The sequence below is a fragment of the Hirundo rustica genome, chromosome 5, assembly GCF_015227805.2.
Source record: "Hirundo rustica isolate bHirRus1 chromosome 5, bHirRus1.pri.v3, whole genome shotgun sequence".
Taxonomy (NCBI): Eukaryota; Metazoa; Chordata; class Aves; order Passeriformes; family Hirundinidae; genus Hirundo; species Hirundo rustica.
The window spans coordinates 56262319-56281971 of NC_053454.1; the positions used below are offsets into that span (position 1 = coordinate 56262319).

The 19653-nt window shown below is 39.6% G+C and overlaps 1 protein-coding gene across 9 annotated transcripts in view; it reads left to right on the forward strand.

Annotated features, from left to right (window-relative positions):
* The window catches only part of ARHGAP24 (Rho GTPase activating protein 24), a 259095-nt gene that overhangs the window by 64202 nt on the left and 175240 nt on the right, over window positions 1–19653 (forward strand). The window contains exon 1 of one of the 9 annotated variants that reach the window (XM_040064718.2): window positions 2635–2696. The exons of 7 other annotated variants lie outside the window; for them this stretch is intronic. Coding sequence is in view for 1 of the 2 variants with exons in the window: in XM_058420529.1 (XP_058276512.1) it covers window positions 3294–3360 (67 nt within the window). In the remaining variant the exon portion in view is untranslated. Of the gene's footprint in view, window positions 1–2634; window positions 2697–3265; window positions 3361–19653 lie in introns of those variants that run through there. One more of the 9 variants, XM_058420529.1, reaches the window with a different exon arrangement.

Below are 19653 nucleotides of genomic sequence, written 5' to 3' on the forward strand. Positions count from 1 at the left end.
CAGAAGCAGCCAGAATAAAAACCTGGCTGTGAGATCCATGTGCAGCTGTAGCACACAAACATGTCTTGCTGCTGATTCAAAATCTTATTTTGTTTTTTTTAACACACCAGGTGGAAGGGGAAAAAAAAAAATAAGAGTTGAAATTCATGGTGGGTAGTTTGAAGTGATTTGCATCTGCTAACTTTAACTGTCTTCTGTGTAGACTTTTTTGTGTTTATTGTGATCTGATGGCCATTGGAAGTATATTTTATTCATGGAGCTATTAACTGGCTTTCTCTATATTGGACAGAGGGAATCCTTGATACAATTTTTATTTTAAAATAATCTCCTGGACCAGTGTGGTACTTCCTCATATTGGGGTGGCATTTATGTTGTACGCTGTTTTGAGGGTGAATGTATGTTAGCTTTCAGCTAGGGAGAAGAACAAAAGGTTGTCTTCTCTTGGCGTTGTATACCAAGAAAAACATGGCAAGAGCGTATCTGGTAGGGTTCCAAGTCTGGAACTTGGCGTTCTGTTACATCAAAGACTCTAGGTAAGGTGAGTGGCTGAAAATGTTGGATGGTAAGGAAACACACAACTTTTAATGACATTTGCTACTCTGCTGCCAGTCTTGGGAGAAACTTAAAAAGGCAATAGAGGCCAAAATTCCTGCTTAGATTCTCTTCCTTCCTGTAAATAAGACTGTGGAAAGTGTGAGTGATAGAATTTACTGCATTAGTTTTATATTATTATGCTAAAGCAAGTATTTCAAGTTAGAATTATTTTTTATAGTTGTTGCCTGGATTTTTTTAGAAAAATCTTGATTAGGTTGCACTTTTTAAAATTGAAAGCACTCAAAAATACATGAAAATACCAGGCATCTCAAAGATGGATATACTTCAGCAGCATAGCAGCTTCTTGTACATTTCCTGACTCTTTCATGCTGCTTCTGCTATTTTGCCAGTTACAAACATTTGAATGATCAAAGTGGGTATGGTAAGGACTGGAATGAAACAGCAAATTGATTTTGTATTTAATTGATTATGGATCCAGAATAAACCGTAATGGTCCTTGATTAGCTTCCGTTATAAGCTAGATCATTTAGTTGTGAAGGAATACCCTGTTTTGCCAGCAAAGTCATTTGATGGTCTCTCCAATGAATTCATTTGGTGTAATTATCATCAGTCAGCTTTACTGCATGTTTTTGACTACCAGCTTTGTTAGCTCTGGTTTTTATTAGCTCTTTGTATGTTTAATAGCCTTCTTTATCCACGTTTCTACTTTCTGTAGAGTTACTGTTTTATTCTTTACCTTCTCTTTTTAAAAGTGGAAAATATAGTTTCTTCACTTCTTCATTTTCATCTCCCTTTCCAACCTTTTTTAAAATGGTTTCCAGAGAAGATGCTTACAGCTGTACTGTCAGTTCTTCCCAGCTTGAGCACTGGCTGAACAAGGAGATACAGACTGGTGCACAGACAGACAGACGGCTGGCTGTCCGTGGCCTTTCCTCTTTGTAATTAACAGCTTCTTTGGTATTTGTCACCTGCACGACTTGGCAGTCATGGTCCTTTTTTTTTTTCTTCTTAATTTTTCTTCCAAGTCATTGGTTACACTGCAAAGTAAGATAGTTGCTTGGAGACTAGAAGCCACCTGCAGTGTGGTGCTTTTTTTTGTTTACGGTCACGGTCTTCGACTTATCTGTTAAATGTTTGAATTAATTTTGTCTGCTTGGCTCAGCTCTAGTTTCATTGGGCTTTTCTAATGAAAATGTCATGCGCCATCAAGCCAGAGGTCTTGCAGGAACACATGAGCTCACTTCTTTTAACTTCAGCAAATTCCTGTTGTTTACTGTTGTACTTGTTAGTATGGAGGGGTTTTCGTGTTCCATTGCTCAGTGAGACGAACGTCAGCACGTGTTGAATTCCTTGGTGATGTGTATAGCTTCTTGTCATGAAATACTTTTCATTTTCCTATATAAAGTTTTGCGTAATGGCAATTATGATTAGTGGCTTTTTAGCAAAGACATTTTTCATGTGTGTTACTTCCAAGAAGTAGTTAGTGTGTTCCCATGGTTCTTTTGCCACGTTTACCTTTTCTTTCAGAACAGCAATTTGTTGAAAAGGAAATAGAACTCATATTTTAAGTGGACTGGCGTTCTTGGCCTATCAAGTTGAACAATCGCATACTGTTAGTAAACCCCAGCAATTTGCCTCCTTGCAAAACAGGGAAATAGCTCAAAATGAGGAAATAGCCGACACATTTTGGCCCAGACCACACTAATCAAAGTAAATCGTCTTTGGTTCTCCCAGTTAGTGATATCTAGGGGGATCTTACTGCCTCCCAGGTGCAGGCAGAGTGCTCCTGCAGTAGGCAGAGAAAGCAGCCTTCCAGGTAAGCCTTGCTTGCTTGACTCGACCTCAGCTCAGGCGACAGCATCCTGGATTTCACATAAGCTGCCTTTCTAGCTGTATCTTTGACCTCCCCCAGCTACCACACGCTGTGCTGTGAGGAGAAAAATGTGAAGGAGGATAGAGGTGACATCAGGGGAGGAATGTTCTAGTAATTGGCAGCTGAAGCTGGAAAAGGTCTTTAAAAGGATGAAAGGAATGGTCAAGGACAGCAGAGCTTCTGTGCACAAACAGTGCAACAGGAAGGAACTTTTCAGCCTGGAGATGAGATGTCTGAGAAAACTTCACTAACAAGTGGCAGGAAAAGGGTAAGCAGACTACTTCTTCCACTCTTATTTTTCAGTAGAGGAGTCCCAGAGTGTGTCCAGGAGTGATGGTGGCAGGCTCAAAAGAAATGAAAGGAGGTAATACTGTGCATAAGATGCAAGTAAGGTGTAATTAATAAGTACTTGCAGCATAGGTGTTAGTAAAAGAAAACCCAGTTTTAAGGGGTAGCTAGCCCAAAGTAATTGCTGCTTGCTTGTCTTAGCTCTCCTGTTTCCCTGAGACTGTACTTCAGTCACAGTTGGAGGTAGGATGCTGGGCTGGATGGGCTCTTTCTGTCCCATTGGAGCCATCCGTTTGTTCAGTTCTGACCCTCTGTCGTTTTAGTATTATATGGGGAGAAAAAAGATCAGATATTCTGTTGATGAAAAGGAGCTGAATGACCACAGCAGATCATGAAGGCTGGCCTTCTTCACCTGGGAATGTGTGGTTACAAGGAAGGCTAAGAGCTGCTGGTGCAAATGGTGCAAAGCAAGCTGTAATCTTTAAAAATCAGAAGCAAAAAGATTGATCACCGTTTTGTTTCTGGGCAGTGCTGCGGGAATGTGTGCGCATGGTCTTACAGGATGAGTCTTTAGAGAATGAATAACAATGGATCAAGTCAATTCAAGTGGAGAGACCCCCTGAAGCCTGCTGGAGCTTCGTCAAGTAAGGCTTTCTCTGTGTACCCAGCTTGACAGCTGACTCTAGAAGTGGAAGAAGCTCAAGTGCTGCTGTGCTGCAGCAATCCCAGAGTGCTAAATGACTGTTTAGCAAATGGGAGAGTACTACAGTCAAGGGTGACTTAAAGTATGCTTAAGGCCCCTCTTGAGTTTCTTGAGAAAGAAAAATGATGCAGGGGCTACAGGCAATTAACTTTGCTTCTCCTTCTTCAAATCCTGCTCTGTGGATCAGCTGGATGAGGTAACTTCCCTCCACGACCATTTTGGTTGATAATTCGTTCAGTATTTTGGAGGGGAAAAGAAGTTTCAGTAATTCCCAAACAAACTGTCCATTGCACGGTAGCTTCAAGGTCTTAACTGCTGTGTGTATTTATAACTAGTGACTTTAATGTAGTTGATTATTACTGTACTGGAGCTTTTGCCTTATCTACTTGGGCATGGACGGAGAAGTAAGAATTGTGCAATTATCAATATATAGCACAGAACATGATAAAACTAATTTTTAATCCTTCCTGTTGGAGCACAACAGATTGCTGCAGTTCAAAGACAAGTATGTGAACACAGACATGTATCTAGGAGATGAAGACAGACTTCTGGAAATCTTATTTATTTAATGACATCATTGCCTTATTTCAGAGTGTTGTCTTGGAAAGTGTTTTGTGTAGTTTGGGGTCTTAGTGTTGTTGTTAAAGGTGAGATAATGATCAAGGGAAAAGCTGTGCTGTATGTTTGCTTGTAATTTTAAACTAGCTACCATGGAATTTTGATTGTCCAGAGGTTGGAGCAAGCAGCCTACTTGCTGTATAAGCTTTTTTGTTGTGGAGCCTCTAGACAATTCCTTCAAGAGTTTGGGTTTCTGGTTGTTTTCTCTGTGTGTTTGTATGTCTGTGGTGGGCTGGTGTTGAGCTCTTGCCTCTTATCTGTGATTGAGATCAAAATTGTGTGTCAGATGCATGGATAGTCGTTGTGGTTATCCACTAAGTGTTCTTGCAACACACAAACCCAGAAATCCTGGATGCTAGAAAGAAATAATTCCTCTGGCAGTTGTAATATTTGTGCAGCTGTTCCTGCAGATGTTTCTTCTTTCTTGGCTTTTTTCTTTTTTTTAATTTCTCCTAAGAAGTAAGCAAACCGAGGGAGAAATGTTTTAGGGCCTGCCTAGAGAAGGAGAGAGAAAATGCAATACCTTTTAGTTTGGACGTAGTGATTTACGTTCTCTCGAAATGACTGTGAATTCTTCCTTTGTTTGCCAAGTCCAAAGCCTGCTTGGGCTCGGTGGAGCTGAATGGAAGTGTCCTAAAATGGGCGCTTTGCAAATAGGCTTTGAGAGTCAGAATCTGATTGTGGTAATTTGGGATCTTAATAGCGTTGCTGGAACTCAAATGGACCCAACTTCAATGTCTAATTAGCTCATTTTAGAAGTACATAAGGAAACATACTGGCCAGAAAGCTTGTTCTGACAGTGCTCTGCCCTCTGGCTAAAAGTGAAATTTTGGAATGAAAACATCATAGCAAACACCCCCCGCCCTGCAATCAATAACTGATTGCAAGATGGAGCACTAACTCTGTTCATATATAAGACACATTTGTTCACTTGTTTTAAAAAAAGCAAATACAATTCTGTTAAATGGCAGTGGGAATTCTGGAAGGTGCTATTTTAAATACAGCTCAAGTAAAAATTCTTTAAAAGTCAATAAATTATTTGGAATGTAAGACATTATTAACATTTGATGCATGATGGTGAAACCTCTTCTCCTAGGAGAATACAGGGCTCGAACTAAGACCAGTTAACCTCATCCCCCAGAAATGTTTAATAAATGATATTTAGGAAAATACACATTTGTATAAATAGGAATCTGTGTCTTGATGCCAGCAGCTTTCTTAGGTTGGGTTTTTCTCTTGGGGGTCACAACTAAGTAAGCAGGAAGAGAAGCTCTAAGAAGGCACACGTTGTAAGCAGTGTTGTTGAGTAATGAAAACCTATGAAAAACAATAAATATCTGTCTGTAAGCGTACGAGGCCTGGTGCTTTTGGGTTGTTTAGTTTTCCATGTAACCTGCTATGTGTGTGATGTCTGCTGCCTAGACTTAACCAGCCATGCTCGAGTCCTTTTTCTTCGGAGGAATTCAGACCTGGCTTTGTGTATTCTGTGAAAATGAGAAAGCAGCCTTACACTCTACACATAAATACATCAGGTGTGCAAACATCAGGGAGAGGGCAGAACTGTTCTGGAGTTTGGATAAGGAGTAAGTTGCTGTAGCCTGTCCATGAGTGTGCTGTGATGAAAGAAAAAATTCTAACAGGGTAAGGAGTTCCTGGGATGCTTTGGGACTGCTGGGTTGGGGGTGAGGGGAAATATTAAAATAGCGGTTTTGATGATGTTTTTTCTGTCAGAAAGTAAGTATGCTGCTGGCTTCCATGGGGTTTTGGAAGTTGGGCTTAATGAGTAAGGGAAATCCTTCCCTTTCCTGCCTGTTTGTCATGTGGACAGCTGGGAAAAATAAGTCTAGTTCTGAACCATGGGAGTATTTTACAAGTATTGTAGGATGTGCCAGGACAAAAATGTAATTGGCATCAACGTGATGTCTTATAGTAAGACCCTTATTATTTTCCCTGTGATGATTCTGTCCTGTTTAGTGAGTCAGCTATTAATCAATTGAATAGAACCATGGAGCTATTTAGATTGTAACAGACCTCCGAGATCATTCAGTTCAATTTTTGAACACCAGCCTCTGTGCTGACTAAACCGCAGCACTAAGTGCCACATCCAGTCACTACTTGAACACTTTCAGGGATAGTGACTTCACTTCTTTCTTAACAGCTTCGCTGCTTTTGAAGAACTTCCTAGGTTTTAGCGCTGATGTTACAGTCATGGCCACTTGCCATGGTGATTCATCTCCTGAATTGCTGGTTATTACTGGTAGGATTTACCACACTGGGAAAGGGTTGTTGGCTCTGCCCTTCGTAGTGGTCAGTGGCTCTTTGTATGGGAGTAGTTGGTCCCTTCAAATGCTGCCTTCTGCCAGTCATGAGGTGAGAGGGACACTTCTGGGAAGGAGCAGGGACAGCTGTGATGATGCTGGGGAGCTTGGTGGTTTCTCATGCACACTCTTAAGTCTCGTGTGTCTGTCTGTTCTCCTGCTTAGTTATGTGCTGAATTCCTGCCTCTCGCTGTCAGGCTGGGCTCACAAAGCTCACACTGCGCTCAGCTGACGCCAGGAGAGGACTAAAGCAGCCAGCTGAGCGTGCAGCACGTGGCGCCTTCGGTGACAAGAGTGTTTATCACGTAATGAGATTAAGCCCCTGTGCAGCACTGCTGTACAATGCAGTTTCATGTAGCTCTGACACCTTTCCTTGGCAGCTGGGAAAGCGCGGAAGGCGCAATCCTCTTCTAGCGTTGGCAATAAAAATCCTAGATTCCCTCTGACTCACTTCAGACATTTGTATCATGTTTGATGGTGTCACTCCTGGGACACTGCTTTGGAGATGTTCGTCTCCCAGCACCCACAGGAAGGCTCTGAAACGTGAGTTTTACCATTTCTTACTGTCATAGGGACTGCTAGAAAAAAATGGCAGATTAGTCAAGACAACGTAAAAGGTACTCTTAGTCCGCATATGACTTTGGAGTATTTTGTACATTATTTAGGTGTCTGGTAAGAAATGAAAAAATACCGTGCATTAACTGGTGGAAATACCTAGCAAAGAAAATTTCTAGTCTGGCAAGGGCAGGTCTGTGCACCAAGCCTACAGCCTTTGTGGAAGGGGGGAAGGAGGGGTTCATAGTTCAGAAGTGGTATTTTGTAGGAGGTTATGCTGCTCAACGTGTACACCTGGGTCAAGGCTCTGGAGTCCCATGACCTTAGACTGAGAAAAAGTTGGCTCTGGTAACTGAGCTGACCATTGTGGCACTATGAAGTACCTTGTTAAGGAGCTGAATATCCTCCTATGCTTTTGAGTGTCTTAGGCTGGATGGATTGCACAGAAATAAGCCAAAACTCGGTGTCTGAGACCTGTGATACCACTCATTTATGAACATAAATTAATTTATACTTACTTTCGAATACCATTAAATATCCAACAGTTTTCTGTACAACATGGCGCTTGGGGAGGAAAATATGGTAGCTGTGATAAGTGTATTCAATGAGTGGTTTGGTTTTGAGCTGCAAGAACATTGCTCTTTTTGTAGTTTCACCTTGGAGAAACTAAAATTTTTTGTGAGTCATGAAGGTGCCACATGTTGGACTACTGTTACTGTGTGTGTGACAAGTTTCCCCTGTGTCACGTACCTGAAAAAGAGAGTAATGTGTGTCATGTTCTGCTGATTCATATGGTTCATTTTTGTCTAGCTGAGGATCAGAGCTCCATGGTGAGAGATGGTTTGTATGCATTTTATGCAAAGCAATCTTGTACTCAGAAAATTCATGTGATGCTTCTTGTTAAATCGACATCTTTCTCCCATGGAACACTTTTTACTGTGTTACTGAGCTCTGTTAGGTATTAGGGAATTTCCTAGAAACATGAAAATCAAATAGCAGATTTGCATGGGGCAATTGCTGAGTTTAACAGAATATGTTAAGTATTGTCCATGGCACGATAGTACAGCAGTCTTGGATGCTAACTTGGAAAATACTTAGTGTGGAGTTTGTGGTAGGAAGGTCCTCTGTAGATTAATAGGAAGTTAGTATCTGTGCTTAAAAAATAGGATGAAGACTTGAGCTCGGAAACAAGCTATGTATGTTGTTGGAGGTCTGAAAAAGTAGATGTTTGTGTGTTTTCAGAAGCACTAAAACCACAGCTTTTTTTGGCATCTGCTGTATAGATTGCAAGCAATGAAGGGTTGAAGCCTTATCACAAAACTAGAAAGATGATTTATTGGAAATGTCAAGAAATCAATCACAGAGCCTAATAGGTCAGTTAAATGAGCTTCTCAGTTTGTGTATGTTTAAAAGCAAGGAGGCTTGAATGGTTCTTGTTGATAAACCTGGATGCCTAGACAGATTGCTTGGAAACTGATACAGGCAAGCAGTTTGTTCTGAGACTCTTTGAAAATGGAGCGTAAAGAAAATGTTTTTTGGCTAGTCTGTCATTTGCAGAGGGTTTTTTTTTTGAGGCTAATAAGGTAGGAAAAAGTAAAGTAGTGTGGAAATTGGGACACGCTCCTGTAATTTTCCCCCTTTAATGAGCCATTAAAATTTAACAGAGCTCTTTGGAGAATGTTTTTAAGCTCTAACTTGTCATTTTTATGGTGGTGGTAGTGCTGAAACACCTCTACAGAACAAATGAGTGTTTAGCTGAAAGCTTGTGTGGAAATACGTTAGTATTGACCAAGTTGTCATGGAAAGGTTACAGAATTCTAAGATAGAAGATACTCATTTGCCATCCTGGGACCAAAGAGCACAGGGTAAAATTGCTGATGGCTTTTAGTGGTCTAAGTATTTTTTGCTGGAACTGTTTAATATACTATATGACATAGCATATAGTATATTAATGAAATTGTCAGTTTAATTGATTTAAATTACCTTTGGAATAATAAAAATTTTTAAAAAAAGCTTTACTATTAAGTAGCATCTCTCATTAAGACCTTTGGGCTCGTTTGTAACATTAGAATGGCTGTTTATTTTTCATAAGAAACATGAATTTTTTGAATCAATAAATAAGGGATGGAAAAAATTCTCAAGGTAGTTGTTCTAAAGTTGGGGGAATAATACTTTTCCTTTGAGGTGGGGAATGGGGAAGAAGGCCTTGATTTTAAACATTTACACAGGACAGGATAGAGTAACCTTGATAAAGTGTTCTCTTTCAGATAGAATTCCATGGACAAGGTGACAAGGATTCATATTGCAAGTTTTGTGTATGTGTAGATGCATCAGAGTAGTTTAGCTTAGAGATCCTCAAAACACAGTCCTAGATCTGTTGTTGCCAGTTTCTGCTAGTTGCGTCTAGGCTTAAATTTGGCTTTGTGAGTAAATTTTAACTTTTTTGTTTGACTTGGCACCATTTCACCAGCTAACAAATGACTTTCAGATGTTTGTGATTGATTCTTGTTGCCATATCATTATATTTTTTAGCATTATTTATTTTCTTGTGCACAGTCTAAAAGTGCTTAATTTTCTAGTTGTAATGTTTTTTCTACCAATTTATCTTTTGTTACCCACTGGTTTTCCAGTGCAATACTACTTCACTCTGGGAAAATCTTGTAAAATCGCCTTGATTTGCAGAGAGATAAGTGAACGTGGCTGGCTGCAAGAAAATGTGTAAGAATAGACTTCTGCAAAACTCTGCTGAAAATGAATTGTGGAGTCTTGAAAACATATTACAGAAAAAATAAGACACTTGGAGTTGCCTCCTCAAAAAATGTCATTGTTGAACTGTTTAAAAAGTTGTTATTCTGGTTATCCATACAGATGAAAAATTTAGATTTAATTATGTCATTTGTAGAGCTGAAGGTGGGCGGGAATCTCCTTGGTAGAAAAATAAGTAATTCCACATCTTTCCCAGCTTTTGTACCACTTCACTTCACTTGACCTTACTCAAGCTGGCACTTATTGCACTTTCTTCTTCTCAATTGTCATGCTTAATGTCATTTAGTAGCATGAGAGTGTGACTCCACACTGCTGTTCAACTTGTTAAGGCATTTGTGAAAAGGGAATATTAAAATGTGGACAGTTTGCAAGTGTTCCCTTGAAAGAAAATAAATTCTCTGCAGTCAGCAGACACTGTAACATGTAGTGTTATTGATCACAAACACCAAGCACAACCAGGCAAAATACTGTATTTTTGTCTTGCTGTAGGAATTGGGAAAATGCTGCATGGTTCAGGGTGGTGTTTTATAGAAATGCTTTATTAATTTGAGCATGTGGGATGGGGGAATGGAAAGTTAAATAAAGTGATTACAAATGATCTTAAGTGTTTTAGTGCCTTGAGAATTTTTGTAAATGCTACGGTGAACTTGAAACTGCTGCTTTTTCTTGAGCAATGATGAAAATTACCATCCATATTTTCCTGTTATCAGTTAGGATATGGTGCAAAGCTTTAAAAGCCACATAAATGGGCTTAAGCATTAAAAAAAAAAATTATAAAGTACATTATGAATGGTTCAGTCACTTCTCAATTATTAATTTATAACTAAGATCTTCAGGATAATTTAGGCTTTTTTGCAGAGTGGTGCTAATTTTGTGGTGGGTTTTTTGCAGCTAAAATGGATGAACTGTGTTTTAAACTGAAAGTTTTAGTTGCTGTCAAAGTACAAAAAAAGCTGGTGTGATGGCTGAATATACTGTAAGAAGAGCAGATTTTTATCATTCTTGACTGGTCCATTTGTGGGTGTCAAAGGCTGGCAAATGAAAAAAATCTTCTGCAGATGACAGAGGACAAGCTTCCAAGAGCCTTTGTGTTCGTAACTACTTGAGAGATGGTTGTAGTTGCAGACTCCTTGTATGATGGAGCAGAAGAAATATTTCACTACTGTGTGTCTTCAGCCAGGTGATGGGCACAGGTTTAATGCAGGAGAGGGCTCTGAGAATTTCATTAGCAGGTTTAGGATATGTTTTCACGTGCTGTGAAATTGTGGGCCTTTTCCACTGAGCACCTCCTGTCCTCTCTCGGTAGCAGGATGTTTTGCAGTTTACCACATTTGCTTTCAGAAGTGTTCTTAAAATTGCCAGAGACCTTAGAAAACCCAGCAGCTGCTGTGCAGAAAACTGGGAACAGTTAGGTGTTGATACTTAGGTGCCTCCAGCACTTTTTTTGGACTTATTTTGTTCAGCATGTTGACCTCCTCTAGAGGTTGGTGTCAGCAGCTCCACGATCTATACTATTTTCCCAGTATCTCTTGACACATGTTTATTTCAAAAAAAGGTATCACCATTGGATTTGGTATTGATGTTGTTATCTAAAGTGTTGCTGACGCTGTCTTGGCGTTCTGTTTGCGTGAGGGATTTGGTCCATGACCAGAAGATCCATCTGCTCTGGGCATTTAATAGCTGAGGTAGTTTTTCCCCTCAAGAAAGCTTCCATTTATATTGTGTTCAATATCTACTGAAACCAAATAAAATGGACGGAAAAAGTATTGCTGAGAAGAAATGGCAACACATACCAATAAAAGAGGAATCAGGTGAGCAGAGTAAAATAATCTGAGTAGGGTTTTGAGTCAGTAGTGAGTTGAAAAATGTGCAGCACAGTTTTATGGTAATTCCACTTGTTTGTGACAACCTGCAGATGGAAAGAGGAAAACTTCCTGCAAGTGAAGTCATGCAATTCATGGAATATGAATTATTTTAGTTGTTCACGGGTAAAAATGCTTATCATTACTGCTGTTCTGCCTATCATACATCCACAGGTTTGTTCGTATGCTTAAATCTTTTGGTTTGACCTGCACAGGGTAGGTGATGTCATAATGCAAAACAGTGTAAAAATGGGATGATTTCTTTCCATAGAGTGGATGAATTAGTGAGATGGTTTGTAGAATTATTACTGTCAGCTTTGGGTTTATGGAATTGTCATCTGGATGATGAAAATGCTTGAGTACCATTCAGGGCACCTTTTTACACGTTTGGATGCAGGTGTAGAGTGTGGACGAGCTGAGTTTTTACTGAATGGTGTATGTGAGTTTCTGGCTCTGAAGAAATTATTTGATGCAGTAGTCCTTGCTGAACTCTTGGTGGCTTTTGGTGCACAGCAGAAAGGTGAAGCTTGTTTTTTTTTTTCTCTGAACAAGGGGCTATTTGCTCACTCAGGCTTGTGAGAAAGGTAACTTTGGTTTATACTGCCAGTGATACTTTTGATGTATTTCTTGAGCCACTGATTTGCATGCCTTAGTGAGCCAGTGTGTGTCATTCCCCCCTTTAAAGATGTTTTTGCTCATTGCTGTTTGCACGGTTCCAACATTTGTGGAATGTTTTGTGTTCTTGGCTGTCAGGGTGTCGGTCCAGCCGAATGCTCATCTCTGCTCCTCTGCCCTGAGTGCCTGCCAAGCTGTCTTTGTTGTTTCCAGTGGAGAAAAATGGAACTTGGTAAACAAGATGTTGATGTATTGATACGGTGTATTGTTTTCCATGTTGAATTGGAAAGCAAGTTTGCAAATAGCTTGTTATATATTACCACTGTTAGGGAACTTAGTGCAGAAAAAAGATTTATATTTATTCTTATTTATTCTGTATTCCTTCCAGGCTCTTTTTATCAGAGAAGGCAAATAGTATTTTGCAAATGTGAATCTTGCAAGAAATAGGTCAGAGTTGCAGTGTTTTTTCTGTTTATTCTGTCCTTCAAATGTGATTTTTGCAGTTCTCATGAAGATCAGATTGTAAGATTATCAATCTTAAAGGCAAGCTGTCTATCCAAGAGCAATCACCTCACTGCCTCAGGATAGGAAGGGAAAATTCATATTAGTTTTGACAAAATGTGAGTTTTATAAATTGTTCCATCACTTCCAAATTACCACTATCCAGCTTTTTTTTTTTTTTTTTTTTTCTTCCTTCAAGGAAGGTACAGCTTGTTATGGTTTTATTTTGCAGTTTTAATCTTGAATGGGCTCCTTGAATGGTAGGTTCTCCTGGAAATCTGGACCATGAGGTGAAATATGCCAGGATGCTCCCAGACTTGAGGTATCTTTTGGGAAACCCCAGATTCCTTGGCAGTCTCTCAGGAAATGTCATGGTCCTGTGAGAGTTACTTATGTCCTTCCTTCCTTACAGGAAAAATAAAGTAAAATTCTCCAGTGAACCATAATAAAGACGATAAAAACCAGCTTTGTTCTGCAAGGCTGTGTTGAAATCTTAGAACTGTTTCTGAATTTTTTTTTTCATTCCATTGTGTGCTGTGCTGCTTATAATAGGATTTTTCTCCAGCAGAAATTTGCTCCCCTCCCCCCCCTTTTTTTTCCCCTGGTGGTTGTGTTTTTTTGGTGTGTATTTCTAAACTAATTCAAATAACTTGGGATTAGAGTTTAGGACATCTAATGCATATTTACCAGAGAGAAAAACTGGAAGTCATGTTAAAAATATTTAGCTTTCACGATATCCAGATGTGTCTAGACCTTCCTTTGTCTATCAGCTGTGGTGACAACATCTGTTTTCTTTTCCTTTCACTTTATGTTCTTCACAGTTGAGTAATGTGAAGGATAAATTGTGGCTTAGTCCTCCATATAAACTGTGACACAGGGACATGGTCAGGTTCCTCTCAGTATCTGCTCTGAGTTGATGTTTTCCTGCACAGAGGAGCTGTTGTTGAGTGTCACTTTTTCATGCTGTTGGGTTTCTATTTGTGCAGTCATTGCTTGATTTTGAGAGCACATTGTAAACTAATGTAATAAATAATACAGTGTGTGTTCACTTTGAGGATAATGGAATGTATCTGAAATGACCAGTTTAGATGAAAAGTAGGACTCAGATTCAAGTTTGAGATGAGAAAAGCCTGAGAAAGGTTGAAGGGGGTTCTTGACAATGTGCTAAGGCTCAGTAGGAAAGCAGTCACAATTGCACTTTTAGCAGTCTTAAAATGATTCTTCTCATCTTCTCAGGAGCTCTTATGTGTACTTGAACCTGGATTTGGCAGTAATTCACATACAAAAGTTTTCTACTAGGTGATTACCATGACAAATATATCTACTTCTTTTTTATGTATTGTTATCCAATTTCTGTTGTGCAATTTTCTGCAAAAAATTGTGTACCCATGACTGTGGTAGATACTGTCGCTCTAAATGTGGGACCAGCAAATGAAAATGCCCTCTTGGGACTGCAGTCAAGTTTGGGTTTTTGTGTTACAAAAATGTGCCTTTTTAGCTCATTGCTCTTCCTGGAGAAGTGAACCAGTGAGCGTGGACAGGAGGATTTTCTTACCCTGTTCTTTCTGGTGTGGAGGTCTGTTAGGAAGTGGGCACAGAGGGTGGACTGGTTTTAGCTTCCCTGCCACTCTTTGAGAGGGACAGGTGGGGTTTTAGCCCTACCTGCCTTCCATTTCTGCACTGCTGAAGCAGGTGTGGAGCTGTGAGGGGCTGAGCACAGCTTCACAGCTGTGCCAGTGTTATGCTTGGATCCCCTGCGTGGGTGTTTGTGCAGGGAAAGCTGCGCGACTGAGCTGGATAAAAGAGTCGCAACCGAATCACTGCCTGCTAAATTCCTGGGAATGTATTTCCCTTGTACAAAAATATTTACTCAGGTAGCATTTGTTTGCCAGTTTCGAGCAGAAGAAAATAAATTGAGGTGAAATTACAAAAGAACGGTTTGAAGAGGGGGCAGGGCAGAAGGAGATGCTTTGAAATCAATTGCACACACTCCTCTTCGATCTGCAGTTTCTTGGATCCAGAAAATGAACCTAGGCCTCATTTCCATTCATACTAGTTTTTCAAAATGATTTTGGAATTAAAAAAATCCTCCCAAGACAAACCTACCAAAGCACTCTACAAAACTATTAAAAGCTGTTTTAAAAACGAAGCTATTCAAGCTTTATAGGTTGTTCAACAAGCATTAAATAACAACATGAATTATTGCAAGTATAACTTTTCAATAATTTGCTAGTGAGTAACAGACTTTTTTTTTTTTTTTTAATTAAAACTGCTTACTGGATCTTTTCCCACTCTGCCAGAAGAAAACATTGATTAATGTTAAGCCTAGGGGTAACTTTGGTGCAGTCTCTACAGAGATCTGATAATAGTGGTGGAAATTAAGTAGTTCTGGTGATTTAGCCCTCTGTATCTTGCACTTAGCTTTAAAACTGACTGGATTTTTCAGTGAGTTTTGGTGATGGTTCCAGATGAATTTAGTCATACCTGTATTGTCATTGGAGTTGAGAAGGAGGAAGAGTTAGCAATGCACAGATAAATTTTAAAGGGTTTTAGAAATAAACTTATGCAACTTCTTCATTAGCTGTCTGAAATCTGTCTCAATGTGAACGGGATTATCTGTATGGCTAAATCAGTAATACTAGCCATATATGAATGTATTTTGGTCACGTGAATTGTCCCAGTGAAGTGCATGTATGTCTGATAAGAAATATTTGACACTCTTCAAACATCAGAGTGAATGTGTCCTTGAAAATGCAGTGGTAATGGTTGAACTTTCAGGCTATTCATTCACAAGATTTTTGTGCCACTGAAGGCAGAATTAACTGCTCCTTTGGAGAAGTTTCAAACATATTCTGTGTAAGGACTAAAGCATCAACTCATAGCATGGATAGACAAAATTCTGAGTAATCAGATAGTACTATAGCAAGGTCTCTTCATGAAGAATTTACTTCTGCTTCCAAGGGTCAAAACTACTTCCTGCAGAGCTTACAGATAAAAAGTCCTGATTCCAGATAAACGTTCCTGTCAAGCTGTGTACCAAAGGATGGAGCTCCAGAAGAAGAATTTCTTCACCATTAAATAACTTATAATGTGTAGAAATACTTTCAGATTAGGGGGGGAAAACAAGCCCTGGGAAGCTGGGACTTAACTCTGCTTTTAATATTTTGGATTTGATCACTGTTATGTTAATATTTGAGGGCAGACTAAACACTGAGAAAACTAAACATACATCTTGCCTGCAACACCAATTAAAACAAGAAAGCCACCTACACCTGGTGGAGGGAATGGCAGTTTTTCTCAAACTTCTTTTCACAGCAATAAGCAGAAGTTACATTAACAGTGGATGTACAGATTTTTTTTTTACCATGCTTTAACTATTCAGAAATTAAAACAAGTGAAATTTATGTAATGGTGGCTGAGACCAAGGACTGCAAATGTTTGTGCTTTCGATTTCTCTCTTGGCTAAACATCTTGTAGGCTTGTCTTATCTTGGGAGTGTTGGGAAAGTGATGGATTTAGTCCTTTGGTCTTGGGTTTCCTGGGGCTTCCAGTACTGAGAGGTGTACATTCTTTCCTCTTTTGTCTAATTTCCTCCCTTTGAAGTGGAGATCAGGCTTTCATTGAAAGCAGAGGTTGTCCAGATACATGGCATATGAATATCTGACTCTATTGGAGAGTACATGAAAGGCTTTTATTAGTTTCTTTTAACATTTCTGTCTCCTATTATCATCTTAAATCACACTCTGAGATGAAATCATAATAGTTGCCGTCTAAATTCCTTGTGTGTTGTAGAAAGCTTAATTCCTTATGTACAGGATCTCCAAAGGCCTAGCTGAGATTTCAGCTGCATTGTCTTCCATATGCTTGGGAAAAAACCCTTCGTCATCTGCATCCAATTTAGCAGAGAGCTGGAATGGCGGAAGCACGTTTTTGTTCCTGATGAAACATAACTGCAAGCCCTGTGCGAGCGAAAGCATCGCATTGGAGCCGTTCCTCTCTGTGCAAAGCGGACGTGTCCAAGTTCTAGCTGCTTTTATTTATTTGTCGCTTTTGGTCCGTGTCTCTTTGGTATGAGTTGAGCCTGGAGGGCTGCAGTGAGCCCACGACAAAGCCATCGGGTTCCGCTTAGCTCTTGGTGTAGGGCAGAGGAGCCTGCTGCTGCTCTGCTCCTGCTGCAGGTATCTGTGTGGGGATCTCACGTTCTGAATGAGCCAGCTGCTCCTGGGGCTTTCTCCCACATCCTGGCAAAAGGACACTTGGGGATATTTGATGTCTCCGTAGCTGATACTTAGGCTCTTCAGCTGGCCTTGGTGCACAAGGTAGGTAGGTGATGCTGCTGTAATACAGTGCCTAGGCACAAATAGCAACTGGATTAGCAATTTTCCTGTTTGTTTTGTTGAAACAAACAGGCAGTTTCATCATCCTAAGAGGCAAAGTGTGTTGGTGCTTGTAGGCATTGGTGTGTTTTGTATGTGTTTTGCCCAGATTCTTTTACCAGCCTATTGCTGTGAAGCTGAATGCCTTCCACAAACAATGTCTGACATCTGTTATCTGTGCTGGATTGTTTTTCTCTGTGTCAACTTGAAAACTGCATGTCTAAAGCGATTTTTTTTTTATTTATTTGAAACTTCCGGAGCATTTCACTGTTTTGTTAGGAAATGCAAGGTCAAATAAATGTTTTTGATGAGTCTTGCTACTTAGAATTCACAGTTCTGAAGTGGCACCTGCAGTATTATGTTTTCAAAAAGACAAAGACCTTAGGAATAACCGAAAACAAAAAAGTGAAGAATTAGAAAAACTTTGCCAGAGCTAATATAAGAAGAGAAGTCAGGTCACAAGACAATAATCAGGGCATCTGTTCTGCAAACTCCCAAAGCACAAAGTTCTTCGTGTTTTCTAGAAAACCCAATTGTTGCTGCAGTGTTGTCTATTTGCACTGGCTAATCTGTTTTGTTAAAAGGTTAATTGTCTTTTTTCCATTTGTAATGGTTGAAATGTTGTCTTGAGAACCACTGTGTCTGTTGGAAGAGAATATGAAAAATCCTACTCCATCTGCATCTGTTGTAATTAAACTTGGTTCCTAATTTGGGGTGAATGATGGATCACACTGCTAAACCAGACAGCTGTATGTAAAAATTGCTTTCTATGAGGTTGATACCTAGATTTTACTTTCTTGCAAGGTAACTTAGAAGAGCAGAGTTAACTTTCAAATTGTTATCTGACCAAGAGCAAATGAAAAAGTAAGGGTGTAGTTTTAGGGTTGCAGACACAGAGAAAAATGGAGTATGAAGTTACTAGATGGCTGGGTTAATTTAAATGCCTTACACTGGTTGTTCTGCAGTGTCTGTTCTAGAGGTTGGTTTCTGAGTATGATTCCTTGGGAAAAATTGTCTATAACTGGTAGTTATAAAATAATAAATGTCACAATTGTAGCTTTCCCCCATCTCTACTGAACTGGCTTTGCAAATGGTATAAACTGTGGCGCTGATTCTTTTAGCAGTCAATTCATGTAATTCATACTTTCCTGAATGCACCTTGTTCTACAAAAAGAAATCCTCAGACAATCTATGCTTTGGAAATTAAGGATGTGCTTAAGCTTGTGAGACGCTGATTTAAACTTCAGTTAGCTTCCTGCACTGATGAAACGTTGGTTTTGAAATACAGGATGGTGTTGGTGCAGGTCATAGATAACCTGAAGGTTACAAGCAAGGCAAAAAAAGTGTCTTTTTCTTCTTTGTGAAAATAAAGAACCAAAAAATCAAGAAACCAACAGTGCAGAGCCCATATGGAGAGAGATGGGGCATTTTTAGGATATGGGTGGCAAGGCTTCTCTGCTGTTTTGACTACAGTAATGTGAAATAGTAAGGTCTGTCTGACTAGACGTGATAACCTCCTTTGGGCACACTTGGGCACACTGATGTTCTCCTGTGCAGATAGAGACTTACATAAAACACAGACTCTCCTTACTGTGAAGGGAGTTAACAAGAAAAGGTAGATTTTGCTGGTTTGTTCTTGATGCTACTTTATGCTGTTAATAACCTCTGCCATTTATAGCAGAAGAAATTTATATTCTCAGGATAGCTTGCCTCTCTTAAATTAGATAAATTGAATAAATTGAACTCTGCAGACACAAACATACTCAGCAGAGTCTCAAAGTGGCTACAGATCCAGGACCTGCCATATTTGGATTATTTTTCTTCTGCTTTTGCATCTATTTTTCTGAAGTGTTAGTCCTAGTTAATGTCACTCTCTTTTTCTTTGGCCTGCCTAAAACCAGGAGGGTGCCCAATGTTGTTTGCTACTAGTTGGTGCTTAAAAAAAAAAAAAAAGAATCCAAACCAAAATGTTTTCCCTAAGTTTTATGTAGGTAAGTAACCTATACATGTTTTCTGGTTTTGAATCCTTTTTGGAGAATAACTTAACTGTTTTTTTTCCTTTTTTTTATTTTGGGTGCAGCAATGCCAGTAAAAGGTGCTTACATGTTTTTAGCTGGCTTTCAGGTCATTGACGGTAACCAGTTACTTGCTGAAGTGTTCTTGATTTTAGTTCTGCTTCTTCTTCATTTTACATAGCAAGTAGTGACCAGAAGGCAACACATGAACATAAAATGCTTTTAGGGGAGGCGTGTTCACCTTTTAACTGTTGCTTATGATGGTGGAGTGTGAAGACTGTGCCTGCAACATAGCAGAGTTGGCTTTGCTTTTAATGGTTCCTTCAGTACAAGCTGGAAAAGTAGGTGTTAGCATCCATGCACAGATTGACCTTTTAAAGGATAAGGACCCCATGAATTTATTCCATTCCCCCACATGAATTCATTTCAGAGTCAAAGGATGGTGTAGGTGCTGACTGAGAAATTCAGGGACAGTATTCACTTCACTTAGATCTTTACTGGAAAGGACAACACCAAAGATTCTGCTTGCTCTGTTTCCATGTTAGAAGCTGTAAAGTTGAACAAGCTCTGCTTTGCGAGAACAGTGCTCACAGCACTCGCTGTGCGTG